We start from the raw sequence: 24724 nt of genomic DNA, 5'->3' as shown, positions 1-24724 counted from the left end.
TTTCTGTAATTAATAATATATTAAGAACAGACCCACTGATTTTAAAGACATAAATAGTATCGTAGATTTTTAAGATTTTTTATTTTATTAAATTCTTAAGTCTACTTATGTTACAGTCCATTCGTTGAAAATACATATGTGTGTGTAAAAGCCTAAGCGCACATTTCTGGATTACTGGCTTTAAAGTGGCCCTCGTGCCAAGTTTTTAGACGGTTCGAAATATCTGTGAATGTGGGACGTTTAACTGATTGCTCATGCCAGCACTCGATCATAAGGGAATAAACTGCGGTGGGGCAGTTTTCCGGAGCGGATAGAAGTTGCCGTGAACGAATAAGGTTAATCACTTCCTGGTTACTATATCCGTAATATGGCTGTAAATTGATAAGCTTAGATTTTGAGAATTTAGATGGAATTTCAATTACTTTACCTGCATTCCGTAGCTGTAGATTTCCCAAAGAACCACTCCAAATGACCATACATCGCTCTCCGTGGTGAACTTTCCATACAATATCGACTCTGAGGGCATCCATCGTACAGGTAACAGCGACTTTGACTGAACGCTGAAATAACATTGCAATTGTCAGTACATAAACATCTCTAGATATAACCACTTAAATCACAATCTTACCGATAATAATCTGAGCTGTAAATATCTCTGGATAGTCCAAAGTCTGATATTTTGACTACCAAACCCTCGTTTACCAGACAGTTTCGAGCTGCCAAGTCGCGATGAACATAATGATGGGCGGATAGGTACTGCATTCCCTCGCTGATTTGCAGAGCTATTTGCAGAAATTCCAGTTGCGACAGGGATTTGCCTTCGGTGGGTGAGTTTGATATGAGAAACTCGTGCAGGTCTCCATTGGCCATATACTCAAACAGCATACAGTAGGGTTCTTTGTTCAGGACCACTCCCAAAATGCACACTATATTCTGATGCTTTAGGTCCGATATTAGCTCGATTTCTCGCTTAAAGTCCTGCTGGGTTTTCACTGAGGCGTTTTCTTTCAAAGCCTTAATGGCAACTGTAATTGTGCTTTTGTTTGGCTGCAAAAGCTGTCCCTTGTACACTTTACCTAAAGTGATAAATGACTAAACATTATATTCCCTCCTTTAAACTGAAGTTACGTACCAAAAGCTCCTTCGCCCAGTTCTTCCAAGAACTCAACATCTTGCAGAGTAAAATGAGATATTCTTAGGAGGGTGTTCCTTTCTATAAGCTTAGAGTTCAGAGCAACATGATCGGATAAATTGCCTATGTTGCCTCTGCCAACATCTTGAGCATTATTTAGCTGTGAATTCCCGTAAATGTTTTTATCGGCGCTGGGTGTATTGATCTGAAACAAATTTAGTATGTTATGACTCAAAGGATTAAAAGGTACTCATTAGAAAAATTAGCATTACTTTCTAACAAATTTTTAGTATCATTAGCTTTAATCAATGCTACTTAAAGCTCATTTCTTTATTATAAATTTAAGTTATGCTTAATAAGGTAATACTTTCCAAAAAAATTAATGATTTATAAAAACATTAACTTTTTTTATAAAAGTAATGCTTATAATACAATAATTCATTTTTTTTAAGTAGTAATGTTAATAAACATAATTTTTTATGTCATTTTGTAAATCAGGGACTCCGTAAAACGAAACTTTTTATTTTGGAGTAAATTGTCTTTTTAGTTTAAAAGTGTAAGCTATGATTAAAGGCCCAAGTTAATACTTACGTTATGAATATTCCTCATACCATAGTGCATGATAGTTCTCCTCTTGAAAAGTATTACTGCAAAAATGACTATAAAAATTAAAATGGTGGCTGCGGTAGTTCCGACAATGGCAATCCAAATTTTATCTGCACATTTTGGAATATCACAAATTTCTATTATGCGCTCACGCGAAGAATCCACAAAACACCAAGGGCTGTTTTCCACACTGCCTGGATTTCTAAAAAAATTAATTGTAAAAAGTAATTGAATTAAATGTCATATATATAATATTTTGCTAGAAAACGAAATAACGTTTTTATACTTTGTGTATTATGATCTGATAACTATTTAAATTGGAAATATAAAGCTTTAAAGATCTGTTTCTTTTCCTTCGTCTAAGATCTTAAATTGGATGCTTTCAGACCCAGACAATTACCTGCAATAGTTCTGACCGATGAGCTCGGGAAAATCGGAGATTTCTTTCATTAACCAAGACCATCTTAAGCACGGCTTTCCGGAGGCGGACACGTTCGAAACTCCTCTATAGCTCGATCCGTCCTCCCAGTAACAGTTCTCCGTTTTATCCACCTCAATGGTTATGCCCAAGGACAGGCAGTCCTTGTGTTGGGGCAACTTTTGACAGTCCTCGACTCCAACCATTCCGATGACTGGATGCCGTTTGGCGATTGCGTACTCCTTCTGACAAAGCTCGTTTTCTAGGAGTTCGCACTCCTCCCGGCAAATGCGTTTTAGGTTTTCAGACTCTCTGGTTGGTGGGTATTTACTCGAAATATCAGTGCTGAACACATCTTCATAGATGGTGGATTTCTTCTTAAAAATGTTGATGTTTTTAATATCTTTGGTTTTTGTTCTCTTTCGGCGAATTGTGACATTGGCATTTTTATACTGTTTTGCGTTTGTAGCCACGTTGGCAAAGTACAATAAATTCGTGCGTTCAGGAGTTCTGCAAATCGGCATAGAACTGAAACATAAACTGGGCAAAGCATACATGCGACAATTCGCATTCATATCTCTGAAAAGGAAGCAATTAGAATCAGTTTGAATTGTGTTAAATGGTAGTATTTACTTGGATTCCTTTATTACGCCATATGCGGCTTTTAATCGCTCCTCCAAGTCGTTCATGGTGAGATTGGGGGATACAAAAACATGGGCATTGCTCAAAACATCTCGACAAATAGTGCCATTGTAAATATGACAAATCCCTGATGACTGCTGAAACCTGAAAAACAATAACAATATTACATTTGAACAATGTTTAAGTAGTAAAATAGATATTAAATTTACTTTTTACTTTAAAAACTGAGAAGAAATAACTTAAAACCTTTTAAATTCTATGGTTTATATTCATTTAAAAAAAAATATTAACACCTGATTTAAAAGGAAATTTAAGGCACTCAAACAAGCAATAAAAGTTTCTTGTGTTTTAGTTTTTGTCAGTAAATACCTACCCGTATATTCGTGAGTCCACATTATGGCTCCCCACATCCTTCCATTTTAATAAAAGTAGGAGCAAAAAACGCAGAATAAATGACGATATTGTGTCCATATTCCAAAATCCCTGACTTTCAATATGTTTCTTTTTGTTATTTCAATAATCCAATTGACATGCCGACTGTCCTGAAAATATTTTTGTATTTATCCTTTCGCGAAAACTTGCAACATACAAATTTTCATCCCTTCATGGCAGCGATTGGGGTTGTTGACTTCTTATCGATGAATCGATATATTTTGTACTGCATATATTCAAGACAAAGAAATTGAAGTATACAAATCTAAAATATATAATTTCAAATATATATGTTGTGACAAACTGATTTATATACAATTTAAGGTAGACAAAAAATCATTAAATAATGTATAAATTTAATTCATTTTGCTTTACACGACTTATTTTTAATTTTATTTTAAAACACCTCGAACAGAAACAATCCTAATTGATAAAAATAAATATCATTTAATATAATTGTTAAACAGTTCCGGCCCCAAAAACTTTTTCTGTGTTCATATTTGTAACAAAAATGGCAAACAATGTTTTTATGTACTATTAACAATGTATTTGGTAAAAGCATAAGTAATGATTTAGTTATCTATTGCTTTTGAGAATATTTTTTCAATTTTGGTTACTCCGCGGTGTCAACGTTTTCCTCCGAAAGAAAGCCAACAATGCTGAAGGCCGTTTCCTCACTGACCCAAAGCAAGCCAATGATTAATCCTTCCAGAATTCCGATGACTGCTCCAGCGCAAATATCCAAAACATAATGACGTTGGAGGACAAGTCGAGAGATGGCGACGCTTACGGCCCACGCTGTGACCGGTAGCAGGAATATAATATGAAGGGGATACAGCTTTGTGAAGAAGAAAAGCACATAGAATGCTCTGGAGGCGTGGCCCGAGGGAAAACTGAACTTGTCGGGTCCGATGGTAAGCATATCCTTGCTGGCAACCGGCCTTCTTCGCCGAACTAGCGCTTTCAATACAGCCACAACAACAACGTCTAGTATTAGCCCCAACAGCATATTGACTTGCATTTGATACAAGCCCTTCGAGCTGAGCAACCATATAAACGCAATCCATGAGACAAACCAGGCGATTCCATCGCAGGATATTTCTAGGAATCTGCTGTGTATACGCAGGGATTTAAAGAAAGACAGGTTGGACACGGCAACAACAAAATGTTTCGACACCTGCACATCCTTCTCCAAGAGATATTTTAGTGTTGGTGATGACTGAAAAAAAGGTAGCAATTAGCACTTATCAGTTTGTGAATCATCACAAAAACCAACCGTCTTCATATCGCAAAATGTTTCTATTGTTTTTATTTATCATTAGTTATGACAGTGCTGATTTGTCATTCGACGTTCGATTAATAGTCGATACATCGTTGCAAAACACTTTCATCAAATGGAACGGTAAAACAGAACACTAAAACCGGCAGCCTTCTCCTCTTGTTTAATTTGAGTGCTTCTAATTTAAAGTGCATTTTCTTCAACTGTATTTGATTTTTTTCTGTTAATACTCATTCTATTCAAAGAGATTAAACATTTACCATCTTTTTTTTACCATTTTAAAGAAGTCAGTCTGGTTGATGGTAATCGCTTGCCCATTTAACCCTAGTACAATCTGGTCACACCGATTTAAATAACTTTGTTGTGATCGAATATTCCAATAGATTTTCGTATATTGTATTGTATCCATGTACAATTATTCTCATGCGAAAGTGCCGAAGATAGTTGTTTCTAATATTTCTATAAAATCAATCAATTTTAAAATGTCTGCGACTTTGAGTGCCCAGTGTATAGAATAAAATAAGTAAAAAATCGATTTTTTTTATTTTCACAAGAAAATCGGTCAATTCTCTGCGGTAAATGGTAAATAAATATTCTATTACATTCCATCCACATAAGACACCGAGCCCTAAACACTGTCCAGCAAAACGTGCAATAATCGATTGAAATAAATGGCAGTTGTGCCTGTGATGAAGAAATTATTGATATTTAACATAAAAACTCAACTTCCCAAAGTGTATGTACCTATGTATGCGCAAGTATCCAACGTTTACATATTGACACTACCCAAAGACCGCTATATTATCTTAAATACAAACGACGGCATTTTCAATGTATGAATCTAATCAATAGATTCTATTTAAAAGGACATTTGAACATTTTTTGTAAATTATCGATCCACATTTGTAGTTTACATGTTACATACATCTGTATACTGGAAGAAGTTTACAACTGTTCACAAATTGTGTGTGTGTGTGTACATATTTAGACAGGCATGCATACATATGAACTTATGTACATACATCGCAGTGGTCCAACATTCCGTGCTTTTATGTTTAAGCCGACTTATCGATTTTAAATCATTTTTTTCTGTGCGTGCCGCTAGACACTTAAACTACGGAATGGATAAGCGGATTGAATAGATTATATGATTGGTGTTTTTATGAAATACTTTGCAATATCCGAAAAACATTTCAATCGTTATCAATGAAGGATGGTCAGTCACATTCGGTTAAAATAGGTGTTGCGTTATGCAATTGTATCTTTTTTGACTAATTTTTAATCAAAATCTTATTACATTCCTTTTTCATACGTTTCATAAGCTCATCGAGTATAAGAATAAAGTCAAACCACACTATCCAACAAAATCGTCTGGCCTCCCCTATTCACCCTTCGCGACAACAGACCCATTTAATGTCCATAACATTTTGCCCGAATAAGGCCAGTGAAGTTAATGTTTTTCTACCCCCTAATCTCTTACAAAATTTTATGAAAACTGCCTCCACCTCTTTAGAAACAACCATTTGTATCTTTCTGCTTCTACTTACATGTATAAAATACTTATATATCTTATTGAAGTTGTGTTTTTATTGATTTATCTTATTTTCTCTTTCCACTAAAGGCCGATATGCTCCTTGCTTTCAACTAAAAGTAATAAATAAAAACAGTATAAAATGACAGCTTGTAATCAGCAACACTACACCGTGGAAGTGGGAGATACCAACTTTACCATTCATAGTCGGTACATTAATTTAAGGCCTATAGGATCTGGTGCCCAAGGAATCGTATGGTGAGTTGCCTATATATTGATTTTAAATTATAAATGTTACCTCATTGTACTGGTACTCTAAGACCATTTTTAAAACGGTTTAATTAGGGTTGTTAGAAAAATATCTAGTGATTGCAAAGTTTGTTAAAACAATTTTGAGTTATCCATCTTTTTATTATTATTTTAATAAAAAATTACACAAACATTTCTTCTTTTTTGTTGGATAAGTAAAAATATGGAAAATTGTTTTATTGACAACTTGAGTATTCCCGAAACGTCTGAATCTCTCACCTGCTGAAAAGCAAACCCAGCCACTCTGTTGAGATTCAGTCGTTTCGGGAATACCCAAAACATTTCTACTTAGTCTCCAAAAGTTCATGTCATTTTAACAAGACAATTTTAAGAAACAGTAAGTTTAAAGTTTATTAATTCTTCTAACAGATAAGTAAATTTTTAAGCTCAAAATAAATGAGTAGCTAATTTATACAAACATTTCTAAATATTTTATAGCGCTGCTTACGATACTATCACCGAGCAAAATGTGGCGATTAAAAAACTGTCTCGACCATTCCAAAATGTAACCCATGCTAAGAGAGCATATAGGGAATTTAAGCTAATGAAGCTTGTCAACCATAAAAACGTAATTAAAATCTCGGCTTAGAAACGCAGTTTGTTATTAAATAACTTTTGTCATTAGATAATTGGATTGCTAAATGCTTTCACTCCGCAAAGGAACTTGGAAGAGTTTCAGGATGTTTACCTTGTCATGGAGCTGATGGATGCTAATCTCTGCCAAGTTATTCAAATGGATTTGGATCACGACAGGATGTCTTATTTGCTTTACCAAATGTTGTGTGGAATAAAACATTTACACTCAGCTGGAATAATTCACAGAGTACAGTATATTATTGGAACTACTTTTTTGACAAAACATTAATTATCAAAATAGCAGTTCAAATAAATAGGTCGTATATTTGCCGAAGAGCAACAATAAATAAATTGCTTTTATTTTATTTACAGGACTTAAAACCATCCAATATAGTTGTAAAGGCAGACTGCACTCTAAAAATTTTAGACTTCGGTCTGGCACGTACTGCAGGGACTACCTTCATGATGACTCCCTATGTGGTCACCCGATACTACCGGGCTCCAGAGGTCATTTTGGGAATGGGCTACACAGAGAATGTGGATATATGGTCCGTGGGGTGCATTATGGGAGAAATGATAAGGGGTGGCGTACTGTTTCCTGGAACGGATCATATAGATCAGTGGAATAAAATCATTGGTAAATTACCAATATAAATCCTAATTGATTCTTGCTTAAAAGAGTGTTTATTATTTTTCGTTTCAGAGCAATTAGGTACTCCATCTCCCTCATTTATGCAGCGGTTACAGCCAACCGTCCGAAACTATGTGGAAAATCGTCCTAGATACACTGGATACTCATTTGATAGACTTTTCCCCGATGGGTTGTTCCCCAATGATAATAATCAGAATAGCCGCAGGAAGGCTTCTGACGCTAGAAATCTTCTTAGTAAAATGCTAGTCATTGATCCAGAGCAGCGGATATCTGTGGACGAAGCTTTGAAGCATGAATATATCAACGTCTGGTATGATGCTGAAGAAGTGGATGCTGTAAGTATATATAAATATAAAACGACGGAATTACAAAAACCTCGCTTAAATTTAATATTCGCTTTCCATTTCATTTTTTAGCCCGCTCCGGAGCCATATGATCATAGTGTAGACGAGCGAGAGCATACTGTGGAGCAATGGAAGGAGCTAATTTATGAGGAAGTCATGGACTATGAAGCACATAATAACACAAATAATAGAACGCGGTAGAGAACGACTTTTTCCTCCTTAGTCAGTCACAAAAACTAAAGCTTACCAACAATACGGCATGTATTGTTAAATTATTACAACAAATAAAATATTCAAATTGTATTTAAAAATATAGTAACCATTAAAAAATAAAATCAATACACAAAAACCTGTAACTTTTTAATTATTGTCAATTATTAAGTCATCGAGAGATTCTTTTAGACCGTTACTGGCAAAGGACCCGCAAAGATTTTAAAAATCATATACTTACGAAATCGGCTTGCACAACATTAAAAAGTTTTTTATTTTATTGTTTTGATCTTTGTTAAAATATATATCAAATGATAATTATATATAATTATTAATTACCAGTTTTTTTTAATAAAGTAATAAAATGCTCAGAATATTAAATTCTAAGAATTTTGATAACAGAAATTCCTTACAACAGAATCTTTAAATTTTAGTTTCCTTATAATAATCTTACATCAACGCTAACTATGAATAATGCATTTTGAAAGAAATATTTTACATGAACGTTCACTAAATGTATTCGATTAATGCGATAGTTCCGATAGTTGCCGCATACCATTTTTTTCCTAAGCTGCGATAACGATAACTGCAAAGTGTCATCCCGAATAAATGTGGGTTTGATAATAAAGAATTGCGTTGGTGAACAATAATAATACAAATCCTAAATGTATCAAGAGGATTACTTGTAAACCCTGATATTGGAAATCTTAGTGACCCAAGCAGCAAGACGCTTTAGGTAATAGTTTCCTTAGTTAAATATCCGTTTGGGTATTATTTCCCATATCCATGTGCGTTTGTAAATGATACCACTAGAGTGCCATATGTATATTTGTTTGTGCATACATGCCTACAGAGAAAAATAACTCGTAGATACATATGTATGTAAGATGTATTAGAATTCCTCAGATATATATACATATATATTTATGATGCTCATCTATAAAACAAAATATGTACAAACATACGCGCATACGTATATGTATAATAAAATCAGCATCTAGCAATGGTTATCTTAATGCATTGCGCAGAAACTGAAATAAACAAAGTGTACAGTAAGCCAATTATGAATTCCATCGCTTACATTTGATTTTGATTTTCATTCTAATCTGTCGCCGCATAAGTTGCACTGGAACTATTGACATAAACGACGTAATTGCGTATTTTGATGTGACGTATGATGTTGACAGACTGCAAGGACTTTTGGCAACGCGACATTGCAAATGTTTTTGGCGTGATTGTTTTGTAAAAATCTATCTATTGTTCCGGTGATTAGAAATAGTGTGTGTCGGGCCAGATACTTGTGTATAATATTTATTAATAATTTGAAAAACGAACTCTGCAAAAATGATACTTAGGTGTGTAAATTAACTACGAGTTGTCTTATAAATATGTATGTACATATGTACATCAATCACGGCCCCAGAAAGTGAAAGCAAAATTTGCCCATTAAATCAATACAAAAATGATGGAAATATCTCTAACATATATATGTTGTTTTATACTGAAGTGTCTTTTGTATTTCAGGATTTAAATTCTGAAATCATGGCCTCAATATCGGATGATGGAATGGTTTTGAGCGGCTACCACAAAAAGTTAAAGACCATGAAAAAGAAATTCTTCGTATTGTACGAGGAAACATGCAATTCCTCGGCCCGTTTGGAATACTACGATACCGAAAAAAAGTTCCTGCAGAGGGCAGAACCAAAAAGAGTTATCTACCTGAAGAATTGTTTCAACATAAACCGTCGTTTGGACACCAAGCACAGATTTGTCATTGTGCTATCCTCGAGAGAAGGCGGCTTTGGAATCGTCCTCGAAAGCGAAAATGATTTACGCAAATGGTTGGATAAACTATTGTTTCTACAAAGAAATATAGCCAATATGAATGGCCAAGTATATTCAGCTTATGGTAAGCTAAACAATAATAGCTACTCTCAATCAGTTAATGCAACATTTTCTCCTTATAGACCAAGTTTGGCAAGTTGTTATTCAAAAGAAGGGAATGTCGGAGAAAGTGGGAATCACTGGAACGTATCACTGCTGCCTTACTTCAAAATCCCTGACGTTCGTATGTATAGGACCGGAAAAGACTGCTAATGGCGATGATCGACTCGCTAGCATTGAAATTCTTTTAACAACGATAAGGCGGTAAGTTATAAAAAGCAGTCTATTTTGTTAAGAACTGTAAGCAAAATGTATAATTCCAGATGCGGCCATGCATCCCCTCAATGTATTTTCTACATGGAACTCGGCCGTCAGAGTGTCCTAGGATCTGGCGAGCTGTGGATGGAAACGGATAATGCAGCCATTGCTACAAATATGCACAATACGATATTAAGGTAATTGGTAATTATATCATACGACTAGACTAGGTTATAGGTTTTATAGAAATTACATTGTATTATTAGGGTTACATTAGGCAGGGCAACATAGAAAATGTAACAATCGAAATTTTTTTTCTAGCTTATCTCACGTTTACTAGTTTCGATGATTACTCTCAGAAACCAGTATCAACATTGCGGTTATAGCCTAGAACTCTTACAAAGTTGCACAGTATTAGAGACATCAGTTAGGGGACAAAAAAAATGTTTTTAAAGTAAATTTTATGACTAATAACCAATGATATTAAAAGATGTAAAACAATTTGTTTCTAAAATTATCGTTATCAAAGATAATTCAATTATCTAATAAATAAGTCGTATCAAAGCCCGATCGACTCAGTACAGCTTTACCAATCTTGTACAATTACTAATTGAAATTGTAAAAATAGAAGAGGAAAAAGCAAGCCTTAAAATGTTCGGTTGACGGCGTCGGTTAATACAAAATTTAGAAAAAGGCTTTAGACATATTTATCTGGGTGTTTGAATGCTATTCATTTCTTTTCCCTTGTTAATTTTAATTTTATGTTTTTGTATTTACAGCGCTATGTCAGCCAAAACAGAGTCCAACACGAATTTAATAAATGTTTATCAAGCCAGACCTGATATTAGCCATGAACCTATGAGGAAGCGATCCTCATCTGCAAACGAAGCTTCTAAACCGATAAACGTTATTCAAAATCGCCAAAACTCACTCGAACTGAGGAATTGCAGTTCTCCCCATAATTACAGTAAGTACCAATAAAAAAAATAACGAAATCATAAAATGATTAACATATGTAAATTTATAAGAGTTGTTTAAAAATAATATATAATTTTTCCATTTTAGGCTTCGGAAGGGAGAGGTGCGATAGTTTACCAACTAGAAATGGAACACTAAGCGAGTCCAGTAATCAAACATACTTTGGATCCAATCATGGCCTTAGATCCAACACTATTTCTGGTATCCGTCCGCACTCAACTAACAAACACAGTAATAGTCCAACATTCACCATGCCACCGAGATGCTCAGAATCTGAATCGTCAATTAGTATCGATGATTCCGATGATAATGGAAGTTTTAGCCACTACCGTTTAAAGTAAGTTATTGATTCCAGTTAACATATAAAATAGTTCCAGTTGAAACGTTTAAAGAAATTTAAAAAACAATTTAACAAAATCAATTTTTCAGCACCCGATCATCAAAAACGGCCATTCCTGAGGAAAACATTGATGACTTCGCAAGTGCGGAATTTAGCAAAGGCAACGAACAAAGTGGTAATGCAACTATTCGAAGTATAATACACAATACAAGGCATCTAACGTCTTGTTTTTTTATTTATGATTATAGAAAGTGACCCAAACTACATACCGATGACACCCATTAAACCGAGCATATTTGGTGATGCTATGCATGAAAAAGAGAAGGTTGAGTTGCAAAGCTCAGAAGATGCAAACTTGCATTTTGACTTTCCTGAGCACACATCCGAAAAACTTGCTAAGGACTTTGATCTAGATTCTGATAATCAGTAAGTATACACTTTTCAGATTAGCAAACTGATGTAAACGAAATTTTTTTGTTTTTGCAGATGTGGTCGTCCTATTCGTGCTTATTCAATAGGAAATAAAGTTGAGCATTTAAAGTTGAACAAACGCCTAGGATACTTAAATGATACGGGACAAAATTCGAATCGTGTACGAGCATACTCGGTTGGCTCCAAGTCCAAGATACCGCGGTGCGACTTGCAACGAGTTGTACTTGTAGAGGATAATAAACATGAGTTCGGGACGAATAGAAGTCATAGTAGCATTACAAAGGAAGGATCAAACTGCGGAACAAGTGCAAGTCGAGAAAAGAAATCTACAAGTGCTCCACTCTTGAGTCTGAAGAATCAGATAAACCCAGACCGAATGAGTGACTTAATGGAAATTGACTTTTCACAAGCAACCAATTTGGAAAAGCAGAAGTTCATCAAAAATATTGAAATTCCCAAAAACATTGAAAATGTTTTCCCCACAAACAACAGAAACGACAGTTCGAGTTTAACTTTGCACGCCACAAGTCAGAAAGACATATTCAATGGAACCAAAATGAATAATATTGCAAGCAGTTCTGAGGGTGGATACCTAGAAATGAAACCAGTTGGTAATGCATATATTCCCAGTACGATTTGCCTTCCAAGTAAAATAGAAAAGCTCAAGCTAAAAGACAACGCCGAAATACCAGTACACGATGTTAATAAAATGAGTACATACAACATTGCTACTGAGAAATGGAGAGAACAAACCGAATGCGACGAAAAAAAGCCTAATTCCCCTTTAAATGAAAAGCCTATTAGTTTAGAAACGACAACCATAGAAAGTAATAACCTTGATGTATATCCACAAAACGACATTAACCGTGAAACCTTAACCGTGCAAAGCGATAAACAAAACAATGTGGAAGAAAAAATAATTGAGAACAACAATTTGAATATAGGTTGCCATGAGGAAAAGAAATTGGTACATTCAATTAGTAGTGATGACTATACACAAATTAAGGATAAATCGAATGAATTTACAAAATCTAACGAAGTTGGCTACAAAATTCTTCAAATAAAAAGCGACAGTTCCCTTACCTCATCAAAGCTATACCAAAAGGGTATTCTCAAAGATATTTTAGAACGACAGCATAGACATACAGAAAGTGTAAATACGATTCACGATAATGCTACCAGCTCAGTCACCAAATTCAATATCTATTCAAAAACATTGGACTCGAAAAGCATAGATTCAAGTACACAACCGAACATTCTCCAAATTAAAGATTTGAATTTCCCCTCAAGATCTTCTTCACGCATATCCCAGCCGGAGCTTCACTACGCAAGCCTAGATCTTCCCCATTGTAGCGGCCAAAATCCAGCAAAATACACAAAGAGAGGTTCGCGTGAATCTCCGCCAGTGTCTGCATGCCCGGAAGACGGAAATACTTATGCGAAAATTGACTTTGATCAATCAGACTCATCTTCCTCCTCATCAAACATATTTAATACGTAAAGTTTTAAAGTTTATGACTATATGTATATGATTTGTTTAATATTGTACATTTATTGTAAATATTCTCTGACAAGCAAAGCTTACAATTTTGGATGCTAATAAATAAATTTTATTTAAATTATAATATTTTGTTTTGTGACTTTTTATTGAAGATCTACAGAATATCTATAAAGAGACCGATCATGATTATGTTTGAAATCCAGCAGAGCGGACGACTTTTTACCTATGGCTGCCGATACTAAACTGTCGTCATCACAAAAATGTTTTTGTCAGTATTAATATGTAGTGCTTTGTTTTTCGTTATTTTCTCCCATATGTACATGTAAGCAATAATCCCCAAGTAATGTATGTATGTTCTTGTTCATATATTAGCGCAAATTAAAAATTAAAGTGCTTTTCAATTTTGTTCTCTGAAATATTTCATCTTTTTTTATTGATTTCATGATTTAGACTCTACTTCAGATCCTAGTGTTACAGTTTCATCCGTTTTATTTGCTAACATTGCCCTCCTCATTTGCAGAATTGTTCAGATCGCTGTTGTGATCTCCAACGGATGCGCCGATGTTTGCGACATATAGGGCGGGGTCTATGACCTTCGGAATAGGCTTTATTTCGGTACCAAGTTCTTTTTCAATCCGATGCAGGTCAAACCGATCCTCATAGGTTATTAGATTTATAGCAATACCTTAAAATAGATTCAAAAAATTGATTGTCAGAAATTATTTATTATAGTATTGAAGGAAAAGCTACATACCCAAATGACCGAAACGTCCCGAGCGACCAATTCGATGCAAGTACGTCTCTGCCATTCGGGGAAAATCGAAATTGATCACTACATTCACGGCCTGAACGTCTATTCCTCGAGTAAACAGATCCGAGCACACCAGATTCCGACAGAGCCCTTGACGGAAATCGTGGAACACTCGGTTTCTATGTGCCTGGGCCATTTTTGCGTGAATATAATAACAGCAATAGCCGAGCTCTGTGATTTTTTTAGCTAATAACTCAACACGTTGCGTGGAATTACAGAATATAATAGACTGATTGATTTGCAGCTTAGAAAACAGTGTATTCAAGCAATGTACTTTCTGGCGCTCTTGTACAAATGCGTAGTACTGAGTGACACCCTTTAATGTTAGCTCCTCCATCAGGTTTATTTCGTAAGGCTCGCGTAAATGCTTCTCCATGAAATTCTTGACAGTTAGTGGAAATGTTGCGGAAAATAGCAAGATCTGTGGATCCTTTGGTAACTTTAGTATAACATGATCCAGCATGCCTTGAAAATCAAGCGACAATAGTTTATCGGCCTCATCCAAAACTAATATCCTGCAATGCGACATATCAGCAACTTTCTTGTCCATCAGATCTAATATTCGTCCGGGAGTGGCAATTATTAATTGTACTGCAATTATAAACGCAAATGAGAATCGTCATTAGAGCACTGAATGTGGCATAAGCGATTTAACAATCAAACTCACCTTTTTGATATATACGAAGAATGTCATCCTTTAGAATTGTTCCTCCTGTTGTGACCATTACCCGGATATCAAGATGTTTCGCCAGCTCAATACAAATCTGTGAAGTTTGTAGCGCCAATTCTCGGGTGGGGACCATCACTAGTGCCTGAATGTAGTCCTTAGTTGGATCTATTTGTTCTAAGACTGGGATACAGTAGGCTCCTGTTTTGCCAGTACCGTTCTTGGCCCGAGCCAGTACATCTTTTCCACTTAAAGCTATAGGAATAGCTGCTTCCTGAATTGGCGAAGGGCGCTCCCAACCCTTCTCGAAAATACCCATAAGCAGTTCTCTTTTAAGGCAAAACTCCTCAAACTCATTTCCACGCGTATCGGTCACATCCTGAAAAATAAGATCAAGTTATTTATTTATTTACAACCCAGCGGAATGAGACACTTGTGACTCTGTTCTACGGAAACTTGTGTATTAGCTTATAAGATATCTAGAGGAAATTTAGCAATTGGAAAATTGATTGAAAATAAATTACAATACTCCGTAGTTTGTTTCGATTTCAAAAATGTATATAAAGTACTATAACATCGGACGACTAACAAAGGAAAGATCCGAAAAATGGATATAGTTTTTAGAACGTTTCGGCCTGCCGAAGTTTGCTTTCTATCTAATTTTGAGTGTTATTGGAGTCTCACAGTTGTTTTGAATCGGTTGTCCTTTGGCGGCAGCTTCAGCTTTGATTTCCAGCCCATATCGTCACTTGTGTTCCCAGCAATTTGAAGATCATTTATAAGCCTAAATAAATAAAATGAATGGTTAATAAGTAAAAATCACTTTATTGTAGGTAGATGCGTATGTATGTATGTGCATATGTACATATATGTATGTTGGTAAAAGGTACTCTTTAGAAAGCCACATATATTCTTAATATATTAATACTTATAATTTTAAAAGGAAATATATAATTTATAATTGTTAAAATAAATGCTTATACTTCATGTCTTTTTCACATTTTTCATAATAGAGAATAGAAAAAGAAACGCTTCCCAAAAATTTTAAAATGGCAGCCCACGAGCAATAACTGTTTTCACGCTGCTGATGAGTTTTCATAAAACGAGTTTGGCTTGATCCACAAAAGTTAAGAATCGCAAATAAGTTGAGAAGCGGTGCATATATTGCATATTTATGTATGTTTTTAGCCAGTACACATTAGCCAACTTGTTTTGCGGCCAATATGTCCACGAGTGCACATGTGCAACTACATATGTATATACATAAGTAGGTACATTATACATACATATAGAAGTACAAATATTCGGTTAAGCACACACATCACTTAAAATCAAGTGTAAATAGCATTGTTTATGTTTTATTTTATTAGATAACATCAATCGGCAGTTTATTATGTTGTCAATTAAAAGCTAATCATGGGAACAAATATAAAAAATAACATTTTCGGCTAAAGATTCCAAAAAAAATTGTACTTTCCCATCTAAATTACTCAACGGATTAAGAAGTAAACTAAATACCAGCATACATAAGCAAACTTTTGTAAACCAAAAACAAATAAATATTAAATATACAAACCCCTTGCTTGTTAAATTAGTGTGCCCAGAATTTAACTTTTCAGTCATCATTATTCACAGTGAAAATTTAGTGTTCTTCGTTTAAAAAATGTTTATTTATCTTTACTTTCGGATGACTTTGTTAGTCACTGCATTCACCGACTTATTTATATTGCTCACGTATTCAACTTTGCGTTTCGATAAAAAATGGCATTTAGCTACAAAATAATGAAGTCGCCTTACAACATGCTATCAATAATACAAATTTCACTTTGACTCGGAAAATATTTTCACTTGACGTACATAACAAATTTTTGGTTTGTTGTTTTCATTCGATTAGGAATGTTGAAATGGAACAGCTTTTTAGGAGTGCCAATCGATTCCCGTGCAAGAAATAAATATTTTGAACTTTGAGAATAAAATACATAAAAAATAACTCTAAATTCGTATTGATTTAAAAATTGATTTAAAAACAGAAAGAGTCAAGATGTTATTGTGAAAACACGATTCCCGTTGCTGAAACGTCTTGTCTTATGCGTCTTCAGCTGTGGCTAAAATTGTGTAAATAAGTAATTAAAAAATAAATACAAAAAAAAATAATCAAATTTTTGCTACACAAAAAATTAAAGCATGGGAATCGAGTTTAAAGTGCTTTCCATCGGGCTATTTTAAAAACTTTTTTTGTACCCGTATTTTCGACTCTATAAAGTGTTCTTCTCTATCAGGATCATTAACCGAGTCGTACTACCCATGTTCATCTGTCTGTCCGTTTGACCGTTTATCCGTACAAGCGACGAGATTTCAGAAACTATAAAGGCTAGAGATTCGAAATTTATGATCTGATCAAGGAGTTCTTAAAAAAACGTACCCTTACGAAAAGGCAACCTTTTCAAAACTATAAACTTTTTTTTCACAAGTTTCCCCATAGGCTCTTCCAGCCAAACTTTAAAATAAAATCAGTTCACGAAATTTAAAATTTGTAAAATTTTACTTAAGTACGCTGTAAATTTAATTAGCTTTTATATAAGACATTATTTTTAAAACCGGACCATTTATCTTACCGGCAAAATATAGAAGTCGAAGTGTTTTAACTAACTTTGTATATTTGTATGTCGTAAACTATTTCAGACATCGAAAAAGTCTTTTTCCTACACAATCTAATAAGAATAAGAAACCAATAAAATGCATAGCTTTTAAACGGAGCTTGCAAACAGTAAAAAAAATTTAGACAGACATGGCTATATCAACTCGACTAGTCATGCAAATCAAAAATATAAATGTATATGTACTTTATAGAGTCGTAAATGTCTCCTTCATTGCATTACAAACTTCTGATCAATTTTATTACAAAAAGAAAACACCATATTGTTCTAGCACTTGAAACTAGTGTACAAAGTTATTAATTGAAATGAGGGGCAACTGTGTAGATATATCTAAACGTACCTAGGTAAATATGTAGCCATTTGGATGAATGTCTACTTGAGCACCCAGCATGCTAAGTGTTCAACACTCCATGGGGTATAACTTATTTGTATAAGTTTACGAATCCATAAATGTATTCCCTATACGTGTACATCGATTTCTATCCGTATGCGTGTGCGCCAAATGTTTACCCATAAACATTCGCATTTGCTCGCGAAGGAATCGCGAAGACTTCAGTTCGGTAAATCTGCCAAATGCAAGCGGTTCGAAGTTTATATTGCCCGATAACGATTCAATGATTAGATATGAAAAGGCCGTTCTAAGAAAGATAGATACAAACATTACACAAGCTCGGAAATTGGTCATTGAGAATAAAATCAAAGGCGTAAACAATGGTCATCGGACTAACTTTAACGTGCCTAATATTAAGTGGCATTTTAAAAGCGAGTGCCGTTCAAATATGCTGCAGTCCGAATTCAAAATTACTCAAATACCGCGAATCGAATAACTCGGAAATATATCAGTGTGCCTTCGCTGAAAGCAACCTCAAAGAATTTCCGGATACAACTCAAGTGATAGGCGAAGTGATAGCCCCAAAAGGCCTCGGTTTAGAGTTAACCAATGAGTCAAACAAGTTACCAAAGTGCAAAAGCTACACGAATCAAAATACAAGCGAACTAAGTGAAAGTACTTTGTATTTGGGAAATAACTCATGCGTTGCGCTGTTAAACAACAAACGTCTCATTAGTCTAACTTGTGAATTCGAAAAGAATGTGCCGTCTCAAAGTGTTGAATTTGTAAACAAGTGCTGCCCACAGGGATTTATTTACGTTTCCGAAAATAATACGTGCATACTTGGCGAAAACGATTTCTTTGTTTATTCTTCTATCATCAGCAGTCCAATTATATTTCTTGATAGCACCCTGCACTGCTCCGACAACAAAGTTTTGGTGGAATATACTGTGTCTTCGGCAATAGTGCAATTCAGTAACAACTCGTTGGTTTGGAGAGATGGATCAAACAGTTTGCCGGCATCAAAGTTTTGCATCGAAGCTCTTTACGATTTCGATGCTCCAGCAATTAGAAAAGTATCGGATCAAAAATATCTGATTCGGGCATGTCAGGAACCAAAAATTTGCCAAAGATTGCCGTGTATTCGACGATGCTGTGCCGAAGGTGAAATGTATGCCAAAGGGAATTTCAGTACCTATTGTAAACATGATGGGACTGATATGAAATTCGAGGGTTTTCAGAACCTGAACATAAACGCAAACTTCTCAAAGCCTTCAGGTATGTACATATATAAATATACTCTTTAGCTATTTTTGTAGTTTTATATTATTCGGTTTATGTGATTTAACAGGAAATGTGCGCAATCCAAAAAATTATTGCCCACTTAAACTCGTAAACTTAACTGTGAAAAATAACAATAAGAAATGTATATGTCAGGTTTTGATGAGTTCCATGCCAAAACGCCTGTTTATAAATGTCCGATCAATAAAAATGTTTAGAGAACGGAAAATGAACCTAAGCTTCGGCAAGCCGAAGTTTATATACCCTTGCGGCTATTGAAAAAATTAAAAATCTAAATTTCGCATTATATGAGTGCCCATTAAAAACCATTGAAGCTATGATGATTTTCACTTTAGTTATTCGATATGATATATGTTCCGATGTTAATGAAATTAAAAGCGTAATTCTGAATTACTAAACCATTCCTATGTCTTAAAGAATATAAAAAAAATTGAAAATAAGAGTAGTTACAATTTAAAAATGTTGTTATATAATATATTATTTTTACAGGACAAAAGTATTCCTTTAGTGTTAAAGAAATTAATTAATATAAATTAATAATAGTATTCTTATAGCATTAAATCACCAGAACTTTGAGACAGAAACGAGACAATATAACAATACAACAAAAAAAAACTTTCCTAAAAATGATATGTTTTAAAAAAAATTTTGAAATAGTTTTTCGCTCAGTGGCGTTTTTGAACTTGATCTGCCTGCGTATAAAATAGTAGCTTAACATTTAAAAAATCTGGGATGTTTATTTTCTGCCTTAGAAAAATAGCTTTCCAACTCAGTAATACCCTCTGCAAGGGTATAACAAATAATCATCAATAAGAGTACCTATATAAGTATTGTGATACGCCATTAGTGCTGACATTTTGGTGATTTTCATTATTTTTGTCAAAGGTTCTTATCTTGTTAATCAAGCACTGAGTGTGCTACCGATGACACACTTTAGTTTTGTTGGGTTAGGTCAAACCCGTAAAATTTTAACGCATATCAAATTTCAGAGCGACTTTTAACAAATTTCAAATATTTTTCAGATTTCGGCATTGTTCACGGCTTACAGTGTCAAAAATTTCGATTGGATCCAGATAATTTTCCGGATGATGCGCATACAATCAGTTCTGCCAATGCCTCTCTTATAATTCAAAACACTTTGAAAATGTATACAAATACTCAATACTGTTTGGAAAGGGTTAGACCCAATCAAAAGGTAAACTCTTCCTATCGTTGATTTACTTTCAAAAGTCTTAATCATTTGCTTTCGTTTTTTTCAGAGCAGCTTTACACATTTCTATGTTTTGATACAAAGGTAGTGGGCAGTGACCGAATTCGATTTAAAATGTATCCCATTGGACTTCTCATATCTTGTTGCTTTTATGCACTAACTTTAATTGTTTACATATCAATTGCCAAATTACGAAACCTTCCTGGAAAAATCCTAATTTGTCTGGTAAGCAGTTTGTTTTCGGCATATCTTGGCATAGCTTTGGGCCAATTGAAGCCCACTTCAAATGACGACATCTGTTTCTTTTCTGGTAAGTGACTAGTAAAACTCAAATTAAGCAATGAGCAATTAGGTCCTGCTGGGACATGAAGCCAAGAGTTATTGTCTCGTAAAAGCAAGAAATCAATAAGCACATTTATTATTCCTATTTGGTCAGAATGTTGAAGTATTCAACAAACTGTTGAACTGTCAAAAACTTTTCCATTTTTAATTCACGTTAAATTTAAAAAATTAAAAACAAAAATTGTTTCTCTTTAAAGGCTTTTTCGTTTACTTTTGTTTAATGGCTGCATTTTCGTGGATGAATATTACCTCATTTGACATATGGAAAACATTCGGGTGAGAATATTCAACTATAACGAATTTCCTAATAAAAGCTTTTTAAACACTATAATTTTTTTTTAGTTCAACCAAAATTAAAAGTTGCGAAAAAAGTGACCTGAGAAGACAATTTATTTGGTACTCTTGTTACGGTTGGGGACTACCCACTTTGCTAACCACAATAACAATAGCATTTACTAAATCGGACATATTACCGGACGTAGTTCGGCCAAATTTTGGACACGGTCGTTGCTGGTTTACATGTAAGTTATAGTTAGAACCCTATATTTGGTTAACAAATTTAAAGCATATTTTTGTTTTCCTTTTTAGATTAACTGAAAACAACCTTTCTTTAATTTCAGATGATTCTTTTGGGTCAGCTAGTCTACTATTTTTCTCGGGCCCAGTTGGAATTCTTTTTATATTCAACTTGGTGTTGTTCGTGCTTACGATGAAATATTGCAACAAAGTGAAAAATGAGATTTACAAGATGCAAAGTTTGAACAGTGATAAGCCAGTACTGAAAAGACGGTTTTTTCAGGACAAAACCAGATTTGTTATGAACACAAAATTATGCTTTGTAATGGGCATCACATGGCTTTTGGAAATCGTAAGCATTTTGTTTTACGACCATAAGAAAACGTTTTTCTGGACCATCAGCGATTCATTCAATGTGCTCCTTGGAATATTTGTTTTTATCATATTTGTTTTCAAAAGGAGAATTTATAATGAAATTTTGTTTAAGTTTGGTAAGTTGTATTGCCTTCTATATTATTTTAAAAAACAATTATTTATTTTAAAATTTTAAACACTTAGATATTTAGCTTTTGGGTATTCCCTAAACAACTGAATTTGCTAATCGGTTAAAATTCGGTCGATTTTAGTTTTTCTATACTAACTAAACTTTCAAGAATTACAGCAATTAAAATTTCCATTAGAAGTTTACTATAATATCAACATTAGGAGTATAATTTAAGTTGTTCATAGCTTATTGGTCATAAATAAATAAAAAGTAACTCAACTGCTCAGCAATTCAGTCGTTTTGGAAATATCCTAATTGTCATAATTAACTTTGATATATCGGTTGTAACTAATTTATCATTTTTAAATATATAGGTTTGCAGTCAAGCCCCAGCACGATATCGACCAGAAATCGCATTAACTTGACAAAATCATATGCCCCAACTAGCACAGCAATGACAACGCTAAGATCTTCTCCAGGAAGTTGTGAACAAATTCGAAAAAACTCAACAAAGCCCGAAAGTGAAATTATGCTTTAGATTGTTAAATAACTTATAATTAAGTATTTATAATTTGTACAACCTTATTGTTACTAGTCTCTCAAATTAAACATTAACAATATCTGTATAATTTAGCTGTGAACCGAAATATTAAGTTAATAAGTAATGAAAATTAATCAAAACAGTGGCAAATATACAATTTCAAGAAAAAACTCTTTTCTTAAAAAAATCTGCAATCGTCTTAGGCGGTGGATAAGTAACACAAAACCGAAAATATCCAAAGATTAGAATAAAAATATTAACCTTACCAAATTATATCCCAATAAGTCGCTTGTTTTATCAAAATATTTTATTAAATGACTCCCAAAAACATTTGTAATGAGGTAAATCCGAATTAAAAAATATATGTATGCTCTTTAGATTTTGTTGAATGCAGCAATGTCAACACTTTGAACAAAGTCTTCCAGTTTCTCGATCTCCTCAGTCAGCCAATCAATGGAAACCTTATCGTCCTCAACCACGCATGAGATGCTGAGTTTTTGGATGCCAAAAGCAACTGGAACGAATTTGGAAGCTCCCCACAGCAAACCGTCCTGGGTAATTTTGCGGATTTCAGTCTCCATAACTTTAAGGTCGGTTTCATCGTCCCATGGCTTTACATCCAGAATGATGTTCGACTTGGCAATAATTTGAACTTTCTTAGCCTTCTTGGCAGCATAGGCCGCCAGTCTTTCCTCCCTTATCCGGGCTGCCTCCTCCCCTTCCTCTTCGCTGTCTGAGCCAAAAAGATCGACATCATCATCCTCCTTCTCGACTACAGCTGGTTTTGCTTCTGGCTTCTTGGACTCTCCGTTCGTCAAGTTCAAATGAGCTTCAACCGCATTTAATCGATTCAGGACGGAATTTAAAAGTTTGGTCAGTTCCTTGTTTTCGTTTTCCAATTGAGTCAGTCGGTTGGCAAGCTGGGAGATTGAGCCATCATCCAGAGTAACACCATCAATCTGCAAATAAATATCCAATAATAGAAGTGTTAATATAAAGTAACTTGTGCATATATAGAAAACAATTTAAACGATCAATCATAATAAAAACTAAAACACTAAAAGGGTCTAATTTTAAATAATTTTTGAAGAAACAGAAGGAACCTAGAAAGCATTTTAATAGACTGACGAACTAAATAATGAATACCGGTTATAAGACATCAAAGGGAAGGAAGTATCACAACAATAATTACCTTTTCCAGCGAGTTTTGTATGTGTTCCCTAGCCTTAGCGATTTCGCTTACTAATGGGCTGTAGTGGCTGCGCTCAGTTACCTTTAAAAATAAGACAACACCATTGATTACTTGTGTGATCTCAGACTTGGTGTATCCAGAATGTTACTACTTTTTCAATATTATTTTATAAAATAAAATGGTTTTTAGTGAGAGTGTAATTTACGGCATATATTTTAAGTTGCCATGCTGAAATTTTCGCGATCACGATAGATGAAGCATTGATTAGCCAGCTTATCAGAATTCGTATAGAATGTATATATATATACACGTACATATATATAATACAAATAAATATAATCAGATTTAATTATATACATTTTCGGCTAGGTAAACTTGAAAATAATAATTTACAAAATTCTACCAGGGAAAAAGATTGCACCTGATTCAGTATCAAAAAAATCCTTATTGAACTATCGCTATTGCCCTAACATTTAATCTAATAAATAGTAAATAGTTTTGATTGGTTTAATTTGAGTGTATTTATACTTTTAGATTTCTCCTTGTTCACCTGTTACATACAGACACATATATTTGCATGTAAAATTATACGATATAAACATCGTCTTTTGAATTTCAAGGTAGATAATGTAGGCACCTTTTTATAGATCGTTGCATGTATACAAGTTATAATAATGTACGTTTCGGCGTCTCCGTTTAGCCAATACAAATGTATATAAATATGTCCTCAGCATTGCCAAAACCATTACCGGCCACGTGAAATCTTTGTATGTATGTATGTCTTCTATTTGCATGAGAATATTGGACTTTCTCACCTTCTGAGGGCCCTCGTAGAACCGTTTTTCAGCGACATCATAGCGACTCTTATCAGTCCAGAATTTGTCTAGTGCTTCAACCTTCATTTTAAGTTAAGTCTTTACTCTTCGCCCAAACACGTTGCACAATTAGCAGAATAATACGATAACTTTTTTGCAAGCAATTTACATTGTATATCGATACTTCTGGCGATATTACTTTTTATTAACCTTGAAACGGTGGAGTGGAATGGGAAAAACTATATTTTGTTTCAATTTTTTTGACGCTGCTTTTTCATTCTCACTTAAAGATGGAAGTGGAAGCTTAGTATTCAATTCAATATTATCAGTTC

General features: G+C 34.3%; 7 protein-coding genes across 10 annotated transcripts; 3 read left to right on the top strand and 4 right to left on the bottom strand.

Moving 5' to 3' along the window:
- Positions 1-62: 62 nt before the first annotated feature.
- LOC108142071 (tyrosine-protein kinase transmembrane receptor Ror) lies at positions 63-3476 on the bottom strand. Its single transcript, XM_017265757.2, has 8 exons — positions 3172-3476; positions 2790-2942; positions 2139-2735; positions 1724-1940; positions 1133-1337; positions 629-1076; positions 428-560; positions 63-371 (listed from the first exon to the last, which is right to left on the bottom strand). The coding sequence occupies exons 1-8, from the start codon at positions 3267-3269 to the stop codon at positions 153-155; spliced, it is 2070 nt and encodes a 689-aa protein (XP_017121246.1). The 5' UTR covers positions 3270-3476; the 3' UTR covers positions 63-152.
- A 278-nt stretch (positions 3477-3754) lies between these two features.
- On the bottom strand, positions 3755-4629 carry LOC108142019 (phospholipid phosphatase 6). The gene is made up of 2 exons (XM_017265694.2): positions 4507-4629; positions 3755-4449 (listed from the first exon to the last, which is right to left on the bottom strand). Exons 1-2 carry the CDS (start codon positions 4513-4515, stop codon positions 3844-3846), a joined length of 615 nt encoding a protein of 204 aa, XP_017121183.1. The 5' UTR covers positions 4516-4629; the 3' UTR covers positions 3755-3843.
- Positions 4630-4851: 222 nt separating this feature from the next.
- On the top strand, positions 4852-8267 carry LOC108142018 (stress-activated protein kinase JNK). Its single transcript, XM_017265692.2, has 7 exons — positions 4852-5091; positions 6131-6298; positions 6788-6917; positions 6975-7172; positions 7298-7562; positions 7629-7912; positions 7994-8267. Exons 2-7 carry the CDS (start codon positions 6183-6185, stop codon positions 8120-8122), a joined length of 1122 nt encoding a protein of 373 aa, XP_017121181.1. The 5' UTR covers positions 4852-5091; positions 6131-6182; the 3' UTR covers positions 8123-8267.
- Positions 8268-8727: 460 nt separating this feature from the next.
- Positions 8728-13648, top strand: LOC108141959 (insulin receptor substrate 1). The gene is made up of 9 exons (XM_017265601.1): positions 8728-8867; positions 9656-10040; positions 10099-10279; positions 10339-10470; positions 11053-11240; positions 11339-11588; positions 11681-11766; positions 11840-12017; positions 12078-13648. The coding sequence occupies exons 2-9, from the start codon at positions 9674-9676 to the stop codon at positions 13522-13524; spliced, it is 2829 nt and encodes a 942-aa protein (XP_017121090.1). The 5' UTR covers positions 8728-8867; positions 9656-9673; the 3' UTR covers positions 13525-13648.
- A 277-nt stretch (positions 13649-13925) lies between these two features.
- LOC108141961 (ATP-dependent RNA helicase me31b) lies at positions 13926-16821 on the bottom strand. The gene is made up of 5 exons (XM_017265602.2): positions 16579-16821; positions 15687-15786; positions 15003-15381; positions 14279-14926; positions 13926-14209 (listed from the first exon to the last, which is right to left on the bottom strand). Exons 1-5 carry the CDS (start codon positions 16626-16628, stop codon positions 14013-14015), a joined length of 1374 nt encoding a protein of 457 aa, XP_017121091.1. The 5' UTR covers positions 16629-16821; the 3' UTR covers positions 13926-14012.
- A 1206-nt stretch (positions 16822-18027) lies between these two features.
- Positions 18028-22590, top strand: LOC108142015 (G-protein coupled receptor Mth2). Of its 3 annotated transcripts, XM_017265688.2 has the most exons (8): positions 18028-18074; positions 18898-19268; positions 20315-20487; positions 20557-20812; positions 21042-21120; positions 21187-21365; positions 21465-21851; positions 22219-22590. In XM_017265688.2, exons 1-8 carry the CDS (start codon positions 18049-18051, stop codon positions 22380-22382), a joined length of 1635 nt encoding a protein of 544 aa, XP_017121177.1. In that variant the 5' UTR covers positions 18028-18048; the 3' UTR covers positions 22383-22590. The 3 variants fall into 3 exon arrangements, with proteins under 3 accessions (XP_017121177.1, XP_017121176.1, XP_017121178.1); XM_017265687.2 differs by lacking the exon at positions 18028-18074 and having other exon boundaries at positions 18175-19268; XM_017265689.2 differs by lacking the exons at positions 18028-18074; positions 18898-19268 and having other exon boundaries at positions 20386-20487; positions 20552-20812.
- An 87-nt stretch (positions 22591-22677) lies between these two features.
- Positions 22678-24542, bottom strand: LOC108142017 (probable elongation factor 1-delta). Of its 2 annotated transcripts, XM_017265690.2 has the most exons (3): positions 24393-24542; positions 23578-23658; positions 22678-23344 (listed from the first exon to the last, which is right to left on the bottom strand). In XM_017265690.2, the coding sequence occupies exons 1-3, from the start codon at positions 24477-24479 to the stop codon at positions 22760-22762; spliced, it is 753 nt and encodes a 250-aa protein (XP_017121179.1). In that variant the 5' UTR covers positions 24480-24542; the 3' UTR covers positions 22678-22759. The 2 variants fall into 2 exon arrangements, with proteins under 2 accessions (XP_017121179.1, XP_017121180.1); XM_017265691.2 differs by lacking the exon at positions 23578-23658.
- Positions 24543-24724: the final 182 nt, after the last annotated feature.

Source organism: Drosophila elegans, unplaced genomic scaffold (assembly GCF_018152505.1).
Source record: "Drosophila elegans isolate 14027-0461.03 unplaced genomic scaffold, ASM1815250v1 contig_814, whole genome shotgun sequence".
In the NCBI taxonomy this organism is placed as follows: domain Eukaryota; kingdom Metazoa; phylum Arthropoda; class Insecta; order Diptera; family Drosophilidae; genus Drosophila; species Drosophila elegans.
This window is presented reverse-complemented; position numbering and strand designations above follow the sequence as displayed.